Genomic DNA, 24856 nt, shown 5'->3' on the forward strand with positions numbered 1-24856 from the left:
GGTGTAGGGCTTTGGGGACAGAAAGGAAGGGGAGGGGAGGAGCACCCCTGCTTACCCCTCCGGAAGCTCAGTGGTTGGGTCTCCTTCCTAGGCCTGGTAGCCTAGAGTTGGGTGGGTGTCTACAATCCTAGGTGTGTTTGGGAAAGGGTAGGGACAGCAGAAGAGAGAAGAGAAAGCATTCCAAAGCAGATCTGGTGCAACACCTCTTATAATCCTGGCTTTTCCAGGAGAATGACAGCCTTGGCATCATACTCTCTCCATTCCAGGATTCCCAGGCACTTGGCAAGAATGGCCATGGGTGACCAAACAGGCATATACTCACATAAATACACAACAGTTAACAAAATGCAAACCTCCAGAACACTGGATGTAAGGGCTCCAGATGGAGCTGGGAATGCCTCCTTGTCTGGGTAAGAGCTACACTCTTAATACCACCTCTACAACAAACCATCTCATTATCTTACTCCAAAAGTACCCAGGATTCCTTCTATTCAGGCATAGTCTGGAAAAAACACAAAGGAGGTACCTTCTCAAAAAGCCAGGCTTGATTTCAGGAGGCTCAGTAAAGCCAGGGATGAAGTGTGCGGGGAAGAGTTAGCCCCAGCTCTGAAATCCCCTGTTGAATACAGCTTTGGACTTTTGTGATTTTGTTTTCAAATCTCCCTAATTACCATCAACAGACGCTGCTTACTTATCGGATTTTGGGCCATCTGAGATGAAAAGCTAAGTCTTACATAGGAACAGTGAGCTGGAGGAGAGCATCATCTATCGGGTTCTTTCCCCTCCAAGAAGGATACAATTCTAATTCTAACCCCCAGTGACTATGACACCAAGTATACACCAGAAGGAGACAGAGTGGTTTGGTTAGTTAGTAACCAACGCAGAAGGGACTAGCTATAAACATCCCAAAGAGGAGTCAAAGGCCTACCGTGTTCCTGGCTTGAAAAAGAGGAACCATGAGTTTACAAGAAATCGGTATATAATAAATTGGTAGTGTAAAGCATATACTACCAGGGGTTGGCAAACTGTTTCTGTGGGGCATATATGGTCTCTGTTGCATATTCCTCTTTCTTCTTTTTAACACTTTTTAAATGTGAGACCTATTCTTACACTACATACAAAATCAGGCCTCACAGGCAAGTTTGCTAACTGCTAGACTAGGCTAGTAACTCCATTCACTATCTGCAAGGCCTCAAATCTGGACCAATAGCTCTCTTCACATTCTACTTTCTATAGAAGATGGGTAGCAGGAGTCTTATTTGAAAGATAACCGAAGAAAACGGGACCAGACCAAGACCATCATACACAGTAGCTTATTCCCTTCCTATGTAAAGGCACTGGGGGATAAAAGCTTAGACAAGTAACCATCTATTCCCCAAAGGTTCTTTCACATACCAGAAAGGCCATGGGCCAAGCTGACCCCCAGACCAGGGACTGAGTCAAGGACTGCCTGGCTCCTAGGCCTCTGGGTCAAGCCTCTGGCCTTGAAGAGCAAGAGGAATACATGAAGAAGAAAGAAGGGGACCTTCCCAGCTGGCCTACTAAGGGCTCAAGAAACAAAGGGACATATGTGGCTTGCTTCCCTCCCTATCCCCTAAGAAAACATTTGGAGAATAAAAGGAAATCAAGTTGGAGCTGCCAAACTCAGTGGGAGGGAGAGCTAAGAATGCCAACCACAAAACTCCAAGGCTAAAGACCTCCATTAGTGGCCAACACTCTACACAAGCCTTTCTCCCCTGGATGAGGTCTAGGATCTTCAGGGTCCAGCTAGCATTTCTCTCACAACGAAGTGGTGAGAAGAAACAACCATTCAGGAGTGCCCACCTTCTAACCTCCCACAACATGCCCTAGCTCCTCATACTTGCCCCACCTGTAGTAAAAAAAAAAGAGAAAAGAAAAACATATGTATGAAAGTATGTGTACAATGAAAGTCAACTACTACTAAGAAATGTGGACTACTGGATACAAGGGATGTCAATGAAGCCAATGCTCAGATGTAGCCCTTTCCTCCTTACTAGCTTCCAGATTCTTCCCCCAGGAGATAGAAGGCTTCTAAGGGAATCTAGCCTGACTCAAGGAAGGGAACAGGAGAAGAGATGCCTTCAAATCAATTCAGCAGCTATTGGGCACCTACAAAGTGTGGGGCAGGGTACTGGGCACTGAGAATACAGAGATTATGACAAGCCCCTACTTCAAAGGGTTCCCCAGCTAGTAGTGAAAAGATGTTAATTATTGGATCCCACAGAATGCAATCTGTGCTATATCCACGCAAAAGCTCCCAGTCACCTTTCTCTTCAAATAAAAAGTTCCTTTGGAGGCTGGTAGGAGAAAAGAAACCAAGATATCCTCCTAGTGCTGCCTGGTTCTCCACAAAAAGCACCTTCTTTTGCTCCTGGGAAGACTGGGAACAAAGTCCTCTTTCCCATCATAAAAGGAATTTATTCTCTAATTGGGGTGCCACAAAGAAAACAGTGGAAAGTAATAAAAGACCACACTGTGATATGGTGCCAGGGCTTATGAGAGAGCTTGGTGTACTCTTTTTTTTTTTTTTTAATTTTATTTATTTATTTTTGGCTGTGTTGGGTCTTTGTTGCTGTGTGCAGGCTTTTTCTAGTTGTGGCAAGCGGGGGCTACTCTTCATTGCAGTGCAAGGGTTTCTCATTGTGGTGGCTTCTCTTGTTGTGGAGCACGGGCTCTAGGTGCACTGGCTTCAGTAGTTGTGGCACATGGGCTCAGTAGTTGTGGCACACAGGCTTAGTTGCTCCGCAGCATGTAGGATCTTCCTGGACCAGCGCTCGAACCATGTGCCGTGCATTGGCAGGCAGATTCTTAACCACTGCGCCACCAGGGAAGTCCCTTGGTGTACTCTTAAAGTATAGAGCAGCAGGGGCTGGGACCTAGTCAGATGTAAAGGCCATACAGCTGAAGCAGGAAGTGGAGAATCAGCAGTATTCAGTTCCAAAGCACCTTGCCTTGGACACAAGGCAGAGTTCCAGCTTAGCACTTCTATATGGAACTGAGGAATGAAGCCACCAGGTCCTTGGGCTCTTACTTACCAACTCTCTGTGATGCTAACTGAATGTCTTGGTATCCACAGCATTACTCACTTTCCATCCTGTCCTATCCTTTCTCCCCTACCACCACTGGTATGCACATGCCCAGACAGTGAACTCGAGCTCTAAAGAGAGCTGCTTACCTCCCTGGGGTCCAGTTAGTTTCACTGAACCTCAGCCCTTAGTACTTGGGGTGGGAGAGGGGGGCAGTGTGGTACATAACTCCCATCTCATCCAGGCCCAATAACCAAGTTTAGAGGATGCCCAATTAGGCTGTCTGGGCCACCTTTACTTCCAATTATGAATGGAGTGGAAATAGCCCTAGACAAAGACTCAGCTCAGCTTAGCTATATTCATGCTATGTGGGTATGGGGCATGGGCCTCCATTTTTTAGGCTCGGTTTTCTCAGATGTAACATGGAGAGGCTTCAATTAGGGATGTAGTTATCAACCCTGGCCCCAAATTAGAATATCCAGGCCCAATAACCAAGTTTATTGGCTAGGGGAGCTCTGAAAAAATACTGATGTCCAAAGCCCTAAGCCAAGACTTGAATCAGAGTCTACATGCTTCCACAAGCTGGCCAAGACTAACTAAATGTATAGGCAAGATGGACTTCCCCAGTGGATCAGAAGGCTGGTCCCACGCAGAACCCAACACCTTACTATAAGAAGGGCAGTCCTAACAGTTAAAATCCAACTTCATTCTAGCCCTTAGGGCCACTAGGATCATGAGTTCAAATTTCCCCCTTTTCCCAACCTTGCTTCAAATCCGCAAGAAAAAAAATTAAAATGTATCAGCACTAGTAAATTCAACCTCACATGCTTTAACATTAAGCAAGCATTATGACTTTCCTTTTTCTAAAGGACCAGGCCTATCTGTCATTATGAAATGAGTTTTTCCATTTGCCGTATCTGGTCTCCACTGCCCAACTTTAAGGACCTCACACTCTACACAATGGGGAGAGTGACAAGGGAGAGTTGCTCCTCCCGCTTCCACAGCCTTTGACTGCTCTAGTGACACATTTCCTAGTGACAATGCCACACTCCTGAGGGCTTACCAACTACTTGTGACCAGGGACTATCTGGCCAGGAACTAAACTGTCTACCTCAAGATGTCAGCCAATTGCCTGTTTCTGGTGGGATCCCCAAGTACTACCTTTCCAGAGCACCTCTTCCTCACCCAGATCAGGCCAGGTCTGACTCTTGCCACCCTTACCTGCCTAACCCTTCACCCAATTATGCTCCATAATATTCCCAAGGCCTTTCTATGAAGGTTTCTCCTCTAAAGCCAGGTGTAGCTAATCACTCCCAATCTCTCAGAGCTGGTAGAGTTGCCATTTGGTCCAGTATCCTACAGAATGAGAACATTTCTGAGACGTGTGCCACAATCCCCCTACCCAAGGTGAGGCAGACCAACCTCCATTGTTGAGGGAATGTAACATCTCTGAATAAATCACAGACTTTCAGAGCAGGAATGGCCCTCAGAGATTAGCCAAACCAACTGCTTGTAGAACATACTATGGTCCCAAAAGGGTCAGGGCCTAGCCAAGACTGCCCTGGAAAGCTAGTAAGCAGAGCTCAGACTAAACTCCACCTCTTCAACTCCAGAAGAGTGCTCTTTCCACAATTCTCCAATACCGCTTCCACTCAAAAAGTTGGACCAACACTCATGCTCCCGCCAAGGTCCAACTAAGACCCTACATTAGCCAGGCCTAAGCAATCCCCAAACAATTCTCACCTCCTAACAAGCAACATCTATGTGTCCAAGAGCAAGGTAAAGCCAAGCAAGTTATTGGCCCAACCAGGTAGAAAACTCAACCAGCCTTGAGTGCAGTGGTCTGACATTACCAAGAAGGGTGACAAAAAAAGGGGGCTAACATAGGAAACCAACAGCAAAACAAGTGTCAGGACAGACCCCAGGCAGGCAGAACACAAACATGACAGGTGGACATCCACACAAGGACCCCAACTACTAGAATTCTCTCTAAACTTTATTCTTCACTCATATTTCCAGAGAGACCAAAGGGAGGTTGAGCAACTATCAGAACAAGGGAAAGGCCTGATGTTTAAAGCTGAAACTTCTTTTCTAGCCTCAACACTCTGGCCTAATCATGACTAGAGCTTAAGCCCAGGCCTTTATGTAACAACATTCATCTCCCCTTTCTACACCCCCTATCCTATGCAAAGTCTTAAAACCAAAGTCTTCTGTTTCCCACTCAAGTCCTTTCTTCCTTATTCATTAGCTGAGTGATTTCTGTAGTCACTTAACCTCTCTGAGCCTCAGTTTCCCCATATGAAAAAGTAGGGTTAATAATTCCTAACCTGCCAACTGGAGAGAGTTAATGAATATCAAATGACATCATAATAATAGTGGTAAAAAGGGTTTTGAAAACTACAATGCATATTGCTTCCATGGCCAATAAGGGTTGAAACACAGATCTTCCTACAAGCCTGGCCTACAATAAATGCCTGAAGATACTTTGGATCTAAGCTTTCTCAAGTAGCCAAAGAAATTCTCTAAAATGTCATTCCCTTTCCCTTTTTAGAGTCTGACCTCAGAGCCTTGCTCTCCCTGCCCCACAAGGATTCAGAAAGCTCCAATCACTCAATTTGCATGCAGCTTCCTGTTTGTCTAAAGAGGAAGGCAATAATGCCTGCAGTGGCCTGTAGTAGGCCTAGCCCAGTCAAGGTTAACCTCTGGTGGCAGAGGCTCAAGGATTAAAGGCTGGTCAAGCATAAGCTCTGCTCCACCCACTGTGAAAGGCTGGGAACTAAGAAGACAAGAAAAGGGTGGGGCATGCCATGAGTGGGCAGAGGAGAGCCTGCATTTCTGGTAATCCTGCTTCTCCTTGCCTGGCCTGGCTTCTTCAACAGGATCAATACCCTCAAGCTAGCAAGCTTCTAAGAGCAGGAGTGGCCACTGGGCTAGATTTTTCCTTTTAATATACTGTGTACAGTTGACCCTTGAACAACATGGCTTTCAATTGTGCTAGTCCACTTATAAGCAAATTTTTCAATAAATACATACTACAGTACCACACAATCTGCGGTTGGCTCAATCTGTGGTTGGTTGGTAGAATATGCAGATGTAAATCCAGGGATATGGAGGGTCAACTGTAACATTATATGCAGAATTTTGACTGGCAGAATATGGAGGGGGCCTGACCTCCCTATTGTTCAAGGGTCAAGTGTATTTATTTGCATTTCAAAAATCACTGTCTTTCTCAGCTCTTCAACTGGATGCCTCAGCTATTGCTGAGCACTCTGCAGAATTCTACTTTCCTGCTACTTGGACAAGATCCCTGGTAAGTAAGTGTTGAGGAGATTCTAATTTAGCTTCACTGCTCTTTTCTGGGGAAGACTGGGAAAGGCATGTGAACACCAACAAAACACACACACACACACACACACACACACACACACACACACACACAGCTTCTTTCCTCAACCTCAGATAGCTACAGCAGCCAGAGGTCTTCTGAGGAACAGGGTTCTCAGGTACTGTCTGGAATCAAACTATCCCAAACTGGCAAAACCATAGAAGAGGGAGAGGGCCATGGTAAGCACAGGAAAGTGGTTTACCCAACACCAATCACTCCACTAAGATCACTTACACACGGATGACATCACAGTAATCTCTAGAAGTGGGGCCTACTGAGCTTGAAAAGGGCAACAGCTTTCATCATCCTGTCCTTCATCCCAACAGAAGGGTCCACGACTTCCACCTTCTCCAGAAAGCCTTTTCTCTCAGGCAGGCAAGCCCTTACAATGTTCTCTTTATTTTCCATTCAATGAAGAATATGAGCCCTTTTCATTTGTGAAATGCTTCTAAATGCTGTTAAGTGTTCCACCCACTTGATAATCTGATTATTAATGAGCCCATACAGATGTTAAAATCTGATTTGATATGAAAAGATGGCCACCACATAGTAAGGTAAAAAAAAAAGTTGCAGAACAGTATGGATTTGTATTATATGTGTATTTAAAGCTATATGTGAGAGAGTAGCATTGACATATATACACTACCAAATGTAAAATAGCTAGCTAGTGGGAAGTTGCTGCATAACATAGGGAGATAAACTCGATGATGGGTGATGACTTAGAGGGCCAGGATAGGGAGGGTGGGAGTCGGGAGAGGGAGGGGATATGGGGATATGTGTATAAATACAGCTGATTCACTTTGGTGTACCTCAAAAACTGGCACAATAGTGTAAAGCAATTATATTCCAGTAAAGAGCTTTATAAAAAAAAGGTATATGTGTATAAATGCATTTAAAAAGGAGTCCAATTTCATATAACTAGTTCACATAAATGTTGGTTCTCTCTGGAGAACAGAATCAGGGTAGAAGACAGGGGATTTTATATTTTTCAGTGCTGCTTTATTTCTCACAGTAAATACGTGTTAGTTTCACAATGAAAAAACACAAATCAAAAATTGTAAAATAAATAAAGTCTGGTTTAAGTCTGCTCTACCAAAAAGCACAGACTGCATCTGTTAATATTCTTTGTACAGTGTCTAGCTCAGCACTATGAGAACAGGTGGAAATAATCCTTAAATAAGAATTTAGGACTTCCTAGGTGGTGCAGTGGTTAAGAATCTGCCTGCCAATGCAGGGGACACGGGTTCAAGCCCTGCTATGGGAATTTTCCACATGCCACAGAGCAACTAAGCTCATGCGCCACAACTACTGAGCCCGTGTGCCACAACTATTGAAGCCCATCCACCTAGAACCCATGCTCCGCAAGAAGAGAAGCCACTGAAATGAGAAGCCCGTGCACCACAATGAAGAGTAGCCCCCACTCACCACAACTAGAGAAAGCCCATGCACAGCAATGAAGACCCAACACAGCCAATAAATAAAATAAATAATATAAAGTAAATAAATTTATTTAAAAAAAAGAATTTAACATCAAGTAGAAGTAAAAAATAAGCCATTAAATGAAAAGCCATAGTCTTTCCATCTAATTTAAGCCTTATTTATATTTTGGTATGTTTCACTTTGAATCTTTTTTTTTAATTCATGAATTTGTAGTTCTCCAAAGTTATAATTGTGTAATATTTACTATTTGAATTTGCCTTTTTTCACTTACCATCACTTTATGTACATAGTATGTTATTTCATACTATTAAAAACAATGTTTAATAATGTCAAAAAAAAAAAAAAACCAGGTGGAAAAAGTCCTTTAAAGAATAGATGAGGGACTTCCCTGGTGGTGCAGTGGTTAAGAATTCACTGCCAATGCAGGGGACACCGGTTCGATCCCTGGTCCGGGAATATCCCACATGAAGCAGAGCAGCTAAGCCCATGTGCCACAACTACTGAGCCTGCACTCTAGAGCCCGTGAGCCACAACTTTTGAGCCCATGTGCCACAATTACTGAAGCCCACATGCCTTGAGCCAGTGCTCCGCAACAAGAGAAGCCACCACAATGAGAAGCCTGAGCACTGCAACAAAGAGTAGCCCCTGCTCACCACAACTAGAGAAAGCCCACATGCATCAATGAAGACCCAACAAACAACACATTAATTTAATTTATTAAAAAAATAAAAATAAAGACTAGATGACCTTCAGAGGCTCTTGCTATTTTAGGCCACCCAACCTATCTAGTAGGTGTAAACCTATACCTCCCAAATGCTGGTCACACCCTTCTCTCAGGGAATGTGTAGGAGGAAGAGAACCTTCTATTGATCCCGCAAATTAGCCTACCTTGACTAAAACAGGCCCAAATCTGCAAAGATATGCAGCCTGGTAACCTAAGGCAGCCTGGCTGATGGTGGTGGCAGTGTTGGTGACAGCAGCAGAACGCAGCTGCTGGGTCCCTGCTGTCCTCCCTGATCTGTGTCTGGCCCTACCTATCTCTGAGCGGAGGAGCCAACTCAGTCCTTAAGTGCCAGGAGCACAAACCTCTCAGGATTAGATTACACAATGCTGACCATGCCACAATGAGCAGCACACATACAAAAAAGTAAAAATTTGGGGCCTCCCTGGTAGTGCAGTGGTTAAGAATCTGCCTGCCAATGCCAGGGACATGGGTTTGATCCCTGGTCTGGGAAGATCCCACATGCCATGGAGCAACTAAGCCCGTATGCCATAACTACTGAGCCCATGTGCCACAACTGCTGAAGCATGCATGCCTAGAGCCCGTGCTCTGCAACAAGAGAAGCCACCACAATGAGAAGTCCACGCACCACAATGAAGAGTAGCCCCCACTCACCACAACTAGAGAAAGCCCATGAGCAGCAACAAAGACCCACACAGCCAATAAATAAATAAATAAATATTTTTTAAAAAAGTAAAAATTTTTAAAAGCTGGGTAATGCTTCAAATATGTACTCTAGGGCCAAACTCTGGGTTGCTTCACAAAGGCAGATAGAAATGCTTGCACGGCTACCTGTTAGAATCCACTACAAACTTTGATTTGAATGTTCTCCCTTGGTGTAAACAGTACTGTATTGTGTGAAGACATGGGAAAAGGGAATGAAAATTAGCTATGAACAAGCTGGCCACTCACATGTAAACAGGTTCCTCAAGGTGCACATGAGGGAAAACTCCTCCCCATTTCTTGGCACTACTTAGCTCCATTCTGCCAGGGCCCAGCTGGGTCCACATTAGGTAATTTCCAGTGGGCCCCTGAAATTGTTGTTTGGCTTTCTAGTAGACCTAGCCAAAGGAGTCTGTGCTAGACAATTCCAACTTGACGATAGTAGCTACTAATATATTTATTCAACAAATATTTGTTGAGCACCTCCTCTACGCCAAGCACTGTGCTAGGTACTGGGGATACAGTGGGTAGTGGGAAAATGACCCTGTTCTTAAGAAGCTTACATTCTCAGTGGGCTAAGCTGACAGAATGAAAAGAACACACTCCTGAGAGTCTTGGCTTAACAACTTGCTTCTGCCCCTGACTCACTACAAGATGAGCAAATCTCTTCCCCTTGTTGTGTTTTATAGTTGACCAACAGACCTTCCATAGATTCAGATAATTTGCTTCCTTTATAAAACATAAAATTCTGGGGTGTATTTGGGATTTTCAAATGGCCAGGACAGCAGCAAGAAGCCATAGGTAGCATGTGGAGAAAACAAAAATCACACTAGATGGAGGAGAATCTCTATCCAAAGACCTCGAATGTTCCCCATGAACTGTTTAACCAAGACAGGTGGGATGGGCAGGCCTTTGAAGAGCATATAGTCAGTGATAGTCACAGAGCTCTGTCATTCTAACAGTACAAGGCTGGTTTGGGGCCAGAAGGCCTGAAAGGTACCCAGTTTCATTGTAGCTTCTATAAATACTTCCACCTCCAGCTGAAGGGATGTTAAGAAACCCTCTACTCTAGTACTAGTCATTTGTTGCTAAAGAGCCGAGGAGAAGGTGGTACCTCCCTCCCTAGCCACTTGTGGCCATTTTTCAGTAGGACTGTGCTGGGGCCAGTTGGAGCCATGCTGTCCAGGTAAGTGGGGAGATGTGACTTCCCTGCATACCTCCCACTAAAAACATCAGGTTATGGGGCACCTATGGGAATGTTTGCTCAGGGAAACTGTAGCATCTGACATTATGGGCTCAGAAGCTTGATGAGCAACACACATAGAACAGAACTTTAAAAGGCCAAATGGAACAAAAATTATGCGGTGTCCTGGGCCTATCCTCCCTCCCCTGTGCCCCACAACTCACAGAGCACTTCCAGATGCATTAGTGCCTGACTCTTCACCATAAACCTAAGAAGTAGGGTGCTATTACTCTTTCCATTTTACAGATGGAAAACTGAGATCTGGAATGATTTGAGAAGTCTGCACTGATGTGTCAAGGCCAGTGAGACTCTCTCTCAGGCCTCTCCTCCCTATAGGTGCTAATGCACCCCTCCCTTCTCCAAGGTGTATTTTCTCTATTATCGGTGCCTAGTATGTCCTACCAGGTGCTCATCCAACACCGTTGGATCCCTTGCATACATTACTGCTGCTTCCCCTTTCCATGTCTGCCACTGACTATGTGCTCATCAGAGGCCTGCCCATCCCTAACCATCTCCACCTGAACAGCCTCTTCTTGAGGCAGGAGGAGTTAGGAACTTTCAAATCCACAAGTTTACTAAAGGAGAAAGCATGGGAACCCAGACGGCTGCAATACCACATGGTAAGTATCATAATAGAAATTCTTACAAAGTACAGTGGGCACACAGAAGCTAGTGCAACTAATACTACCTGGGAGTATTAAAAAAAAGCATCCAGTGGAGGTGTCATGGAGAGGGGGGAGGTGAGGAAGAGACACTTGACATTTCAAGTTGAAAGAAAAAACATATGCTAAAGGTGAAAGATATAAGAGGTATGGCTTACTTGGGGAAACTTAATCCCACAAAGCTACAGTATAGTGTACATGTGGGGACAAATGGGACCTGAGTCTGGAGAGAGAGCTAGGATGGAGCCAGGTATCAAAGGGCTCTCCATATATACCATATATACCATGGGTTTAGATTTTCTCTTGTTCACATTCACTGCCGTGTTATAAATACTGGCAAATGCTGGGAGCAATCTAAATGCCAGCCAAAAGGGGGATGGTTAGTAAATTATGACATAGTCATTGGGTAGAATTTTGTAAAGGCATTAAAATATTCATTTTTAAAAACTAAATAACATTTACTTAAGTTTTTAGTGTTATGTTAAATAGGGATAAAGAAGTAATATTTTTTATGTACAATACGATTATACCATGGACAACTAAGGTACATATGTGAGATGTGATGAGAAATACACGTAAATAATAATTGCTGTGTTAAAATGGTGGATTTATGGGAGACGGCTCCCTCTATTTATTAAGCTGTGTCATATGCCTGTTGGGTTTTATAAAAAGGGGAAGTATAAAAATAACCACTCTTCTATTTGCCTCCTCTTTCCTTCTCCCCTTCTCTTTCCTCTACTGGCTTCCCTACTCTCCCTCACCAACAGCGTTTCTAATCTACCACCTGTGACTGGAATCCTTAATAACACATGTGAAACCACTAGGAAGGAAAGGCTACCAGCAAGGTGGCTACTCCAAGCAGCAAGCTCCTGCATGGTCCAGAGGCTGTTCCACTCAATGCTGGAGAAGAATCTTCCACCCAAATGCACTGTCCAGCTTTACCCAACTAAGCCTTCTCTGATTAAACTGCCCTAAGAGCTTGTTCCCAAAGGAAACACAGACGCCAAGAAGACTACTATCTTGCCCTCACTGCAGGAGGCTCAGGGCAGGTGAAGATCATGTTCATGGCCAACTCCTAGGTGGCTGAGATACAGCCTGGGATCCTTGATTTACAAGCAAGCACTGTACAAAAATGTCAGTGAGGAGGAAGAAGAAGGATAAAAACAGATCCAGCCAAGGGCACACCATCTCCAGGAGCTCACTTATGCCTCATCAACCCACCTCTCCCTCATGGGAGATTCAGAAATCCCTCCCCTTTCATCTACAGGTCTACCACCACAGAAAGCCATATTCACAAAATGCAGGATAAGCTGAAGGCTGAACACTAGGCCTGTGGCAATCTCCCTCAATCAAAATTCCTCCCCTTCACTCCCCCCAAGTCCACATCACCTAGCTCTCCCAATCCAAGGGCAACAAAGACACCAGTGACTCAGACAGAAGAAGGGGAAGGGGAGCTTAGCAATTTAAGACTCAGCCAAAAGCAATTTCGTAACTCTAAGGAGAGGGATGTTGTGGGGGAAGGGAGTAAAGGAAGTCAAACCTCATTTGCATTTCAGTTTTGGTTTGTTTCTTGGTCTTCCCATTCCCTACTGGAACAATGACCAATTCAAGGGTCTTCTGTTCTTCCTGGAGTCACCAATGACCCAAAATAGCCAGCAACTGTACTTTGCAGGCTGAACTCCAAGGCCCCACACCCAATGCACTCAGTTAACAGTTGTCTCTCCAAGCCAGGATACCCATGACAAGCTCTGTGGTTAGTGGATTCAATATGTCTAAGGAGAGCTCACTGAAATAGAGAGGGCTACTTACACATTGATAGCTGGGAGGGGATGACACTTCCAATACCATTCTAAAGAGGAAAGAGCAACTTCTCCAAATAGTCAATTGTTCTCTGTTCTGTTACACTCTTTCCAAGAACCTCTTACTATCTTCTTAAAGATTAGGCACAAATAATTGAATGTCAGAAAAAGCCAATGTTCTCACTTTACAGATATGAAAACTAAGGCCCATAAAAGTGATTTGCCCAAGGTCACACAGGCAGAGACTAAAAACCATACATCCTGATTTGTTGTACCATTTCTACTCAAAAGCATTAAAAAAAAAATCCAGAAGTGCTTCAAGCTCTGTCAAAAGCTCAGCTCTTCTAAGCTAGGGCTAGACAGCTCAGGACTGGAGATAAGAGGCTGAGGGACATTGGACCCAGCCTACTCAGTAAAGTCAAGTTAGAAGCCTAGGTATACAAAAGGCACATATAAAGAATTTAGCAACTGGAAGGCTTTACCTACTCCAAAGGAGTAGTTTCAGATGCTGAGAGCCCAGCCCCGCCCCGCCCCACCCCAACACTGTGAGCCTTTTCAGGACAAGTAAGACTACTCTTAGACTATCAGAGATCTAGGTAAGAAGCTAGAGGGAGGTGACCAGGCTCAGTGAGGAGGGCCAGAAGAGATAAGAAAGCAGGGTGGAGAAATCACAGTCATTCCAGAGCTCTCTCATCTTCCTCTCTCCTTTCTCACTGGCCCCCACCCTGGCCCCAACTAGGGCCTCACTCCTGCTCCAAACAAGCCCTAAACAAGGAAAAAAGAAAAAGTCTGCAGATTGCACTATATAAACATGAGGAAGGTGTTCCCTGCACCAAAGAAAAACAAGGCACTAGTTGAGGTGGCAAGGGCATTTGAGGGGGGAAAATATAGCCAAATAAGGCATACTTGACTGGTAGGGAATCATCAGGAAAGGTTCCAGAAGCTGACGTCGCAGGGTGGAAGCCTTTAGTCATTGGTTTCCTCTGGCAACTGGCCTAAGGCCAGGTGGCAAACTCCCAACCTTAGGAAAATGCCCAGGCTATGGCAGAGAGAAAGGCAACTAAGTCTAAATTTTCCCCAGGCCCTCTTCAGGTCCTGTTGGAGCACCTCTCAAAGTACCAGCAGGGAGGTGTAGTATAACCCTGAAGTAAAGTGGCAGATGTTCTCACCAAGCATATGCTAGATCTGCCATGGCCCAGGTGCCAAGAAGAGTAAGGAACCTGAGGAAAAGGGCTCTACTCCAGTTATATATTTCTGATATTGTTGATATTTTCAAGTTAGGAAAAAGAAAAATTCAAAGGTAAAAATGTTAAGTGACTTTTGCTCTCAACAAGGGAACTTCTGTGTGTTAGTCAATCTCCCAGGAGTATCTGCAAGGGTATTTGGAGAGAAGTTTAGCTCACTTAAAACCCTTGAAGACAGCAAAGATTTGTACAACTTAACTAAAGACACCCAAATTGGCTATTACCTTGACCCCCCCACTCTCCAACTCCATAACACAAGATTAGTCAACCTCAGTTAAAGACTGCAATAGGTAAGAGCCTCTTGGTATACTTCATCTAACCTTCAGGCTGAGATTTCTGAAAAAGGAAAGGGGGATGGGAGGGGTGAGGAGCAGATAAGACCAAGACAGTAAGATCAGGAACCTTATCTAAACATATTTCACTGGAGCCTTGACCTTTCCCAGGTATTTAAGGGAGGCCAGGACTAAAGATAGGGGAGGCAATGCTGACCAAGCCCAATAGGTATGCCTTATTCCCCTCCTATCTGCCAAATAAATATCCAGAAAAGGATTTCTCAGGATTATACTTTGTCACCTATAACCAAATGCCCACATCTCAACTTTTTTCTCATTAGACCCTGATTGATACCCTGGCCACACAAAACATCTATCAAATTCCCACAAAGTAGAAGGGTCACCAGGGACAGGAAGAAACTTCAACCTTTGAAGTCACCAATCACTGGAGCTACCTGTCAAAAGATTACTACAAAGCAAACACACTGGTAGGTCACCATACCTGTGGCCTAGGAGCTTTGTCAACACTTACTTTATGCCACAACAGGCCCACTGAAAGGAGCATCAAATATGGTTCTGTCATCAGGCACAGCCAAAGAGCTGTGCTTTGAAGTCACCCAAAAGGTCCTTTCTCCAAGTTTAAGACCCAGATGCCACAGCTGGCTCCTGGCCAGAAAATGCCACACTCTTCAACTTGTCACAATCACACACGAAGAAATCCTCCCTTCATTTCCATCCTTTCTCAAATACCTATCTCATAGCAAAGCCACTGAGAGAACTAAAAGCTGTTTTTAGGCTGCTGACCTAAAGAGAGTAATCACTAAGCTCTATTCCTTGGTTTAGCTCACATGGAAACATGAAGGAAGGCACTGCTCACACACCCACCTGGGCAACAAAGACAACAAAATTTGTTTCAGTTAATTCACCCAATTCTGGAAATTCAAGGTACAGTCTCCCCCAACAAACCCCTTCAGAAGGACTTTGCCAATTGAGACAGGACTGTTGGCTCCAAGGGACCCTAGAAAGAGCAACCTGGTCTATGCTTACATGTACTCTGTGGCTCCCCTTGAAACAATCAGCACATCAAGCCTTCCTTCATGTCAGACAAACTCATTTTCACTGGCCTAGGGCCACTTGGTTTATACCCACATACCAAAACTACATCACTGTCCTACCCAGAATGGCCACTGCCCCCAAGTGTACACATCCTTGTTCATGTCCCAATAAACATTCTTCTCAAGGCCCCTATCATGTCCCAATAAACAACTTTCTTCACAAAATCTACAGAAACTGTCATGTATATACTTTTCTCAAACTGCTTTTAAGTGAGTTAGCCCTAAATCTCTAGTTATTTAGGAGAGCTATGAAGGCAACAATCGTATCCTCCATTCATTTATTTGTATCCCTTATAGTAAATAGTACCTAGTAACCACTCAATAAACCATGAGAATGCAGCTGCCTGCCTGCATTCTTACCCATCCTACCTAGCACAGGGTTGGGCATATAGTAGTTCCATAAATAATAACATTTGCATAGCATTGATTAGATGCTAGGCACAGTTCTAAGCACTTTATAGGAATTGCCCTGTTTAATCCTTACAACAACCCTACAAGAAAGGTACTACCATTATCTTCACTTTACAGTTGAGGAAAATGAAGCACAGAAGTTAAGTAACTTGCCCAAGGCTACAAAACTAGCTGGTCACAGAGCTGGGATTTGAATCCAAGAAGTTTGGTTCCAGAGTTTGTGCTGTTCCCTTTTTATACAGGCCTGAAAAGGCCATTTTTGGCTAGCTACTTTCATCAGGTTTGGCCTAGAAAACCTAGAGGTGAGTAGTGAGGGTTGAAGCCAGGAGACTCCAGTCTGTATTCAAATGGTTGCAAAGCAGAAAATATTGTCACCAAACTGGAAGAAAGTAGCATAATAAATATTCTCCTAACTCAAGGAACAAGTCAAGTTGGAGCACTGAGTCAGAATACAGAGGTCAGAGCTCAAAATTTTGAATGACGAAGAGAAAGTGGGGAATTTGGGTGAGGCGCAGGCAGGAAGAGAAAATAAGTCATTTTGAGGTCCCAGAAGAACTGAGTCACCCAGACTGAAACCTGCTACGGCATAAGCTATTTAGGGGAACTCCATTGTGGCCATATTGTTAATGTAATCACCACAGAGCCAATTCTCTGGAAGTCTATGTCACTGGTGAAAAGAGTCATCCTTCCAAGTCAGGCAAGTCCAGTGAGAGACCACTAACTTGGGAATCTGGAAAGCCATGTTCTCCTTTCAATACTGTTACCAACTTCACGTGATCCTGAACACATGAAGGTTAGCTGGCTAACCTTTCCAACTATGAATATGGAAAAGAAATAACTCAATAAACACTCTTAGGACAGTGAAGCCTAGTCTCAAGCAGGAAAACAGCTAGTCTCCTCTCCTTACCTCCCTTCAGGGCACATATCTACTTTCCACAACACTTTACAGCCAAGTAAAACACTTACCTTCCTGGGAATTGCTACAAAGAATCCTAAAAGCAAGGTCAGAGCCTGAACCATCTGGATTATCTCCATACAAAGTAACCTTTGAGATCAGCTCTACATGCTCAGAAGTACTTGCTCTTCCCAGGACCACCTTAACACTATGGTCAAGTCACCTGCAGCACAAAGGGTGAAAACACTGAGCACCCTGGCGCCAGTACCATTTAAAAGGCAAACATTCAAAACTCCTCCCCTAATCTGGGGCCAGGCGAGTTGGATTTTAGTCGTAGCCTTATTACCAGTTCATTCAAATCACTTCTCTTTCCTGGGCTTTGGTATCCCCATTTAAGATATAAACTAAACTTAAACTAAAAAGTTTAAGGCCAGCTCATTTGCTCTGTGATTCAAAACACTCCTGTGAGAAACCGAGACCACTGAGAACAATCAGCTAAAGGGGAAGCTAAAGCTGAGGAAGCTCTGGGTCATCCTAAATACAGATGCATTTGAAATGCTGTACCCCACAACAGCCAGCCCTCAGCTCACTGGTGGTAGATACCTTAGGAGGTTGGTTTATGCCCACCAGCTCCCCACTGTCTCCCAGTATATCTAACTACCACACTCAAGAGGCTAAAAGTAAACTTGAAGGGCCTTCCTGGTGGTGCAGTGGTTAAGAATCCGCCTGCCAATGCAGGGGACACAGGTTCGATCCCTGGGCCGGGAAGATCCCTAATGCCGAGGAGCCACTAAGCCTGTGCACCACAACTACTGAGACTGTGCTCTAGAGCCTGTGAGCCACAACTACTGAGCCTACACACCACAACTACTGAAGCCTGCGTGCCTAGAGCTGGTGCTCCACAACAAGAGAAGCCACCTAATGAGAAACCAGCACACCCCAACGAAGAATAGACCCAGCTCGCCACAACTAGAGAAAGCCCATGCACAGCAACAAAGACCCAACACAGCCAATAAATAACTAACTAAATTAATAATAAAATAAATCTTTAAAAAAAAAAAAAAAGGAAACTTGAAACATAACTCAGTAGCTTCCTGGCCTCTCAGCAGAACTACAGGGTCAGGGGTGAAAGGGAGGGGACTATGCTATAGGCAGGCGGTGAGAAGAAAGGGGGGGGGAACCCATGAAGTTTTCAATGTTTGTCTGAGGCTCTTCAATCAACCCACAGCCTTCAGAGTTTAGTCTCAGTTGGTTTCTTTCTTGTTCCTCAGACATAGCCCTTTCCCCTCCACAGGCTCAAGAAGAAACAACCAAGAATACTCATGCCAGTGTTCTTGTCAGAGCTACTAATGAGACAAACTAATTCCCAAGCTAGAAACTTTCTATTCTGAACCCATACCCAGGAAGAAATAGCACTCCAGAGGTGCAGGGGGACAAGAAGATACATTTCAGCAAATGCTGTTCAACTTTGTATTCTCAGCATAGCTTAGCACACTGCCTAGTACAAAGAAGGCACTCAAATTTTAAGAAAAGAATATCTGAAGGAACAGACTTACAAGTGGAAGACTTGAGGTTGTACCATCAAGGCTTTCAAGAACATCAGTACTAAAGGGGTCCCTAAAGTGTATCTATCACTTGTATAGTTCTCTCATGACAAGCTGGAGAGACTGGGGGCCTGAAGAAAGAACTTATCTAAAGGCCAATTTCATTTGGATCATTTTACTGAGGACAGGGTAAATATTCTTCTTACATGGAAAGAGAAGAAGAAAAATTATCAGGTCAGTGTTACCTGTCTTTTCCCAACACCCACCTTTCAAATCAATTGAGTCCTGAGCTAACCCTCCAAGTGACTGCTCCTGTACCACAAATCAGAACCTAGAATTGAAAAGTTTTTCAGCTCTATCAAGCATGAAATAGGAGGAGGGATGAACAGCAAAACCAGTCAATCATGACAAGACCACCTCCTTCACTTGACCCATAGACTGCCCCAAAAGAGACCACCTTTGTACTGTTTTTTCTTTGAGGGCAGAAGAGTAGAGCGGGGTAGCAGGGGAAAACATCATGAGTTGGGAAAGATATACATGATAAACTCAGTTATATCTTTGAAAGATCAGAAACAGACTGTTCCCAATCTGTAACGATGCCAATTTTCAGAAACTCTAACCATGAAAGACCCAACCCTAGTAGTGCTGGCAGCCAGATATTCTCCATTCTGCAGACCTTGAGTCTTGAAATTCCAGTGAGGGGGACTCCCAGGAAGACACAAAGAGACCAAGATATACTGTTGCCAAGTAATACTGATAGAAAAGATTTCAGAATAAATGTAGCTGTCAACTCATCTCATCCAGAGACAACTGGAATTGGAGTCAGGGAAACAGACCAGATGACCTCTAAATGTCCCTTCCAGCTCCACCACTCAGTAAAGCAATCTTCTGAGAGAAGGAAGAAAGAAAAGTTAAGAAGGACACCCTTAAAACATGCTATTGTTACAGGCAGCTAGATAATAATGAAGAGTTAGCAGACTTGTGATCAATACCATCTCTGTCACTCACTCACAGAGCAACCTTCCCTTCTTCAAGCCTAGCATGATAAGAGTATAGATTAGTTGGTACCTTTGAAGGCCCCACAAAGGCTTTCCTGCCCCACTAGCCCCTCTCTACCCAGAGATCTATTCAAGGAAAGGCCTAAAGAAAATCCCCAAGATGGTTTCTGCTGTATCATCTAAAGTTTCACAGAGGGCCAAGTGAACTGGAGAACCAAAGTGGACAAATGCAGGATTCAAAGAGTCAGTCTCTCTCACATAACCTCCACTCCTGATCCTTTGTCCACTCCTGAAGTCTACAGGCAGGGCTGATTCAAGGGTTAAGAGACTGATATTCTGCCTCCTATTCACCAAGTACCACTTTAGTGCCACTCAAGTGGCTCAAGTAATGCTAGGAATGGCAGGAGAATAAACTGTTCATATAGCCTCTGTTAAAGTTTAGCTGAATGCAGACCCAGAAGCCTACAAATACTTTAAGGAGATGGACTCCCTACATCTGCTCACAGGGATGGTCCCATCAATGACTATTTGATCACCTTCCCCCTGTCCTGTTCAGCTAGGGCTAAAAACTCAGCAAACTGAAGAGGTTTTACCAAGACTGATCCTCTTAGTCCCAGATTAAAATCCTAGCTTTGCTACTGACTTGCTCATCATTCTAGGTCTGTCCTTCCTATGTATGGGTCTCAGTTTCACCATCTGTACAGTGAGAACAATAGGACTTGATGATTGTGAAGAACTTTTTCAACTCTAATAAACCACAAACTCAAGAACACCTTGAAAATTCAAAACAATCACTTTTTAGGGAATCCAAAACTCCCAAAGACTTTAACTAAAAAAATGTTAAAGAGGGTAGAGAGGGGAGAAAACCTTTTTTTTTTTTTTTTACAACTGTCTTATCATCACCACAAAGTATAGGTGGCAGTTAATAAACTTCTCCATCCTGGCTACCAAAGCAGAATCAGGAAACTGGCAAGTAGAAGCACAGAATCCAAGAATTGGTTGGGGAGCGGGGGTGCAGAGGAGCATGTTTTAACAGATTTAAAGGGAGCTGGGTGACTAAAGGAAAAAGTTGGCTGTAAAAGTGAAACCAACCCTGGACAGACTGTAGACATGGTTCACATGAATGAACGGATTTGATTTTTCCACTACCCTCCCTATCTGTCATACTCCAGAAATAGCCTAAAGCACACTAGTGAAGAAGGAATGGAGAATAAGGAATTTTCACCTTTCATTAAAGTTACTAGCTGGTATGCAGTGAACTAGTGTGTGCTCCTGGGTGCCTCAGCTTTGGGATAAGGAATGAGAAAAGTAACAGAAGGCACTTTGTGACACCTCAAACTCTCACCAGGAGACCACAAAAATGCCAACATTGGTTACTTTGCCCAAATCATCAAATTCCTTTTATCTGAGGACCAAAAAGTCCTGAGAATAGGAGGCATTTGCTTTGAGCAAGAGAGGGGGCTCAACTTCAAGAATCCTTCATTGAGTGAGAATAGAAGGTCAATGGGATGAGCAGCAAAAAGCATGGACTCCGATCTTGGTTCTGTCATCATGTGCCCAGGTTCTGTCATCATGTGCCCTTAGGTGGCAGGTCCTTTCCTGTTAGGCCTAAATACGTTAAGTAGTTGAGAGAGAGAGAGAGAGAGGGAGAGAGAGAAAGAAAGAGAGAAAGATATTAGATAGTGTCTGATATCCCTTTCAGGTTAAGATTCTATGGTCTTAACAGGCATGAGAGAGTTGTTTCTCCTAAAATTGACCATTCCTTGAGCCAAACAGCAAGGGAAATTCTCCAAAGCTTCCAGTCTATCAAAATTCAGCCCTCTCCTTCCAACATGATTCAAGTTTCAGTCAATCTGCATAAAAATATTTTCAGTATTCAGGTACTTTCAGTACCCTAGGTCTGACCTCAAACAGCTCATACTCCAGTCTCTCTCCACAGCAGGAAGAGGGTCATCATGCTGTCGTCTTTGCCACTTTTGACTGAGACAGGATGGTTTAGATAACTTTGAAATAATTTCCAGGCCCATTAAGTTGCATTTAAATGAGAGATATCTCAGAATTGAGGATAAGAGATGGCACTAAAGAAGAAAGGTTGTGAGGCACGGTCTATTCCCAGAGATCCACCCACCTATTTAAGTAAAGCCACATCTGAAGAGGAGTTAAGGAGTCAACCACAGAGAGATAAACCCAAAGAGAGGCTGCTGGAAGGATATTTATAATCCTCTGTGATGGCAGAGACTGTCCCCCCCACCTTTTCAAAACCATCCTCTCACTTTGTATGTATCTGGGGCCAGGGGTGAGGCGTGAGTATGGAAAAGCCTCATATAAAACCACGAGCAACTGAAAAGAGAGAGATGGTAGAAGTACACACTTGTTGAAAATTTGGTGTTTCTGAAGGACAGAGTTCTGGAAAGGCAACAATGACTTCACAGTAAGGCTGGAACACAGCAACGTGGCAACCAAAGCTCAGCACACACCCAAAGAACTGGGCCCCCCCACTCCTCTCAGGGACCCTCAGCCCTCCTCAAGGCTACTAGTCACTCTCTCAGCTCTACAAGGCTCAGGCAGTCCTAGAGAGAGGGGTCAGGGAGAACTGCATAGCCTAAGCCAGTGCAACAAGTTGCCTGGCCTAGGGAACCCAAGCCAGGGTGGTCACCCAGCCTTCCTGAGCAAGGGAAGGGCCTCAGCAGCCATTTGGCATGACTTGCACAAAAGCAAGCAGGGCTCATTATTCAGGCACAGCCCTCCCCCCTCCCTCCGGGGCATCCGGCCCCCCTAGGCCGCACGCCCAGGAGGCTTCTTCTCTTCTCAAAAGAGCCAGTAGGGTGGAGACCAGATCCTAGAAGCTACAACCACTCTAAAAAGGTGTGGCCCCACAGGCGAGTCCACACCTCACAGAACAGTACGGAGTGGATAGGAGGGAATAGCGAGCCAGTAAGTAATGGGAAAGGCAGGGATTTGGCGAGTGGTGAGGAGGAAGAAACCAGTCTTCTTCTCCCCGACCCCTCCCCTCCGCGCCGCGCCCCGCCCGCAAAAGTCTTCTTCCCTCCCTTCGGGCTGGTGTCTAGGGAAGCGTTAGCGCTCCCGGGTGAGAGCAAGCGGCCTCGATTAGTCTGTCCACAACTCTCTCCTCCCCTCCTACTGGGAAACTGCTGAAGCCGCCTGGGGAGGCTGTGGGAAAGGTGAGTGGGGGTGCGGGATCCGCCCTGAGCAGCTCCCACTCTCCTCCTTGCTTCTCGGTTCCCATGGCCCCTCCTAGCCAGTGGCAGCCTCGCCCCATAAAAGCGCCAATTCCTGGACTAAGTGTCCTCCTCCGAACCAGAGTACTCTCCCCTGAGCCCGGGGCCCGTCAGGGGTAAAAGGAAACCTTGGGCCCCCAAGGAAACCTTCCCTACTGTGGCATTCGAGACACAAGGAACTAGATCTGAGAAGAGGTCGGCCCGCCCGGCTCACACTTACACCCCTGGACCCCTTTCCCCGCGAGGGCGCTCCAGACCCGGACTCCACCCCTGCCCCTCCCCACGCCTGGCCTGGGCGGAAGGCGCGGCATCGCGAGCGGACGCGTGGCTGGCCAAGCCCCGGGCCATCGGCGAGAGGCTACGAGGGTCCGCAAGAGCCCCCGAGGCCGGCAGCGCCCACCCCCAGCACTCACCGTCTTGGGCATGGTGGCGGCAAAGGCAACGGAGTTGGCGAAGTTTGGCTGGGAGCTGTCGGACGGCGCTGAGCACGCAGTACACACGGCTCGGAATCCGGGTACTGGGGGCTCGGATTGGGTCTCTCGTTAGCGTCGGGGCGACTGCTCCGCTTCCTGCTAACGGGCCACGACTTCACAAACCCCACCCAGGAAAGAGCCGCCCCCGTCGCACCGCCCGCTCCTTTATGTGGCCGGGCTTCCGCGCCGCTCCCCGCCCTCGCGCCCGCCTGCTAGCCGGCCGCCAGCCTCGCCCCGCCCAGCCCAGCCCTGCCCTGCCGGACCACACCAGCTACTTGGGGGCCAGGCTGGGCCTGGGCGCCCCAGTTGGGGCTCCCACCCCTCACCCGGGCCTGCCGGCCCCTTTCCCACCCCCTTCACAGCCCCTGGCCCTCTGCATCCGGGCCATCCGGCCCCACCCCTAAGCAGGGCTGGGCCCTAGGCCGCACAGTGGAAAGAGGCTTACAGCCCTGACTTCAACTTTCCACTAATGGGGAGCTCACTACCTGCCATAACTCTCCGTTCCTGCTCAAGACGGCTCTGACTCTCAGAAAGTTCTTCCTGTGTGTATCTGAACTTCTCTTTGGCTCTGGCTGTGGATCTCAGCTCTGCTCCCTGAGGCCACACAAATCCCCGGCTGTCCCTAACAACTCTTCAGAGGTCTGAAGAGCCCATATCCCCCTGAAACTTATTTTCCCTTGGCTAAACTGCCTCAGCTTCTCCAATACTTCATCGATTCTCTTCTGTAGGACTCTATATCGCTTTTCCCATCATATTTCGTCCCCATCTTTGCTCAGTGCTCATTTTTATCAGAATTAGGCTCCTTTTTCCCATATCTGTCCTCTATTCACTTTCTCCCTTCAAATCCCAGTCTCCACCTTCTTCACATTCTGATCCTATACCCACCCACCCCACCCGGCCTCCACTGATACCTGATTCACTTTCTGATAATTCCCCCAGGTTAGATGCATCCCCAGCCCACTCCTTTGAGATATGTCTGCCAGCACCCTTTCTGCTTCTTGTCAAGGTCACAGAATCCCAGGATAGAGGTGTTCTAGACTGTAACAGTCATCTAGTTAAGTCTGAGCTTTAGTTTGAAAGCGACAGGCCATAGTTCTTTTTTCTTCTATCCAAGGGTAACTGTGCGGAGGCATGGTTGAACGTTCTTTGTGAGGTAGGGCAACACATAACTCAGGGATGATGAGCCAGCTTGGGCAATGAAAGGATATTTGAGAGGGATGGTCAGGACACCTGGATTTTAGTCATAGCTTTTCCATTAACTCACTCTCTGACCACTTTGTAGCCTTGGGTAAGTCCCTTCCCCTCTCTGGGCTTGAGTTTCCCCTTCTGTAACAAGGGCTGAACTCCTGGGCTTCCAAGGTCCTTTCCCACTCTGACATTATAAAAGGATAAGAAAGGAAGTAGACCTCCTGGGACAATAGATGAGTCTAGCAGGCTTGCATAAGTCCTGGCCTTGCATTTGCTCTCAGGAGTCAGCAGTCCTATTCTCTACTCCTCTTCTCTCACTGCTGTCAAAATCCATTGATATGTGCTAGCATAAACCAAGTTCCCTGCCCAAACCATTTTCTGGAGCTAAACAGTTGACCCAAGGAAGAGCAGCACTCCCCAGAAAGCCTCAGCAGCATGGGTAGCAATGGCATCAATC

The 24856-nt window shown here is 45.6% G+C and overlaps 1 protein-coding gene across 2 annotated transcripts in view; it reads right to left on the bottom strand.

The window, feature by feature from the left end:
- MSN (moesin) overlaps positions 1 to 24856 on the bottom strand; it is an 81745-nt gene that overhangs the window by 45125 nt on the left and 11764 nt on the right. The window contains exon 1 of one of the 2 annotated variants that reach the window (XM_057717900.1): positions 23152 to 23461. The exons of the other annotated variant lie outside the window; for it this stretch is intronic. Coding sequence (XP_057573883.1) covers positions 23152 to 23163 — 12 coding nt within the window. The 5' untranslated portion in view covers positions 23164 to 23461. Of the gene's footprint in view, positions 1 to 23151; positions 23462 to 24856 lie in introns of those variants that run through there. 2 annotated transcript variants of the gene reach the window in all.

The sequence above is a fragment of the Hippopotamus amphibius genome, chromosome X (genome assembly GCF_030028045.1).
Source record: "Hippopotamus amphibius kiboko isolate mHipAmp2 chromosome X, mHipAmp2.hap2, whole genome shotgun sequence".
NCBI lineage: Eukaryota > Metazoa > Chordata > Mammalia > Artiodactyla > Hippopotamidae > Hippopotamus > Hippopotamus amphibius.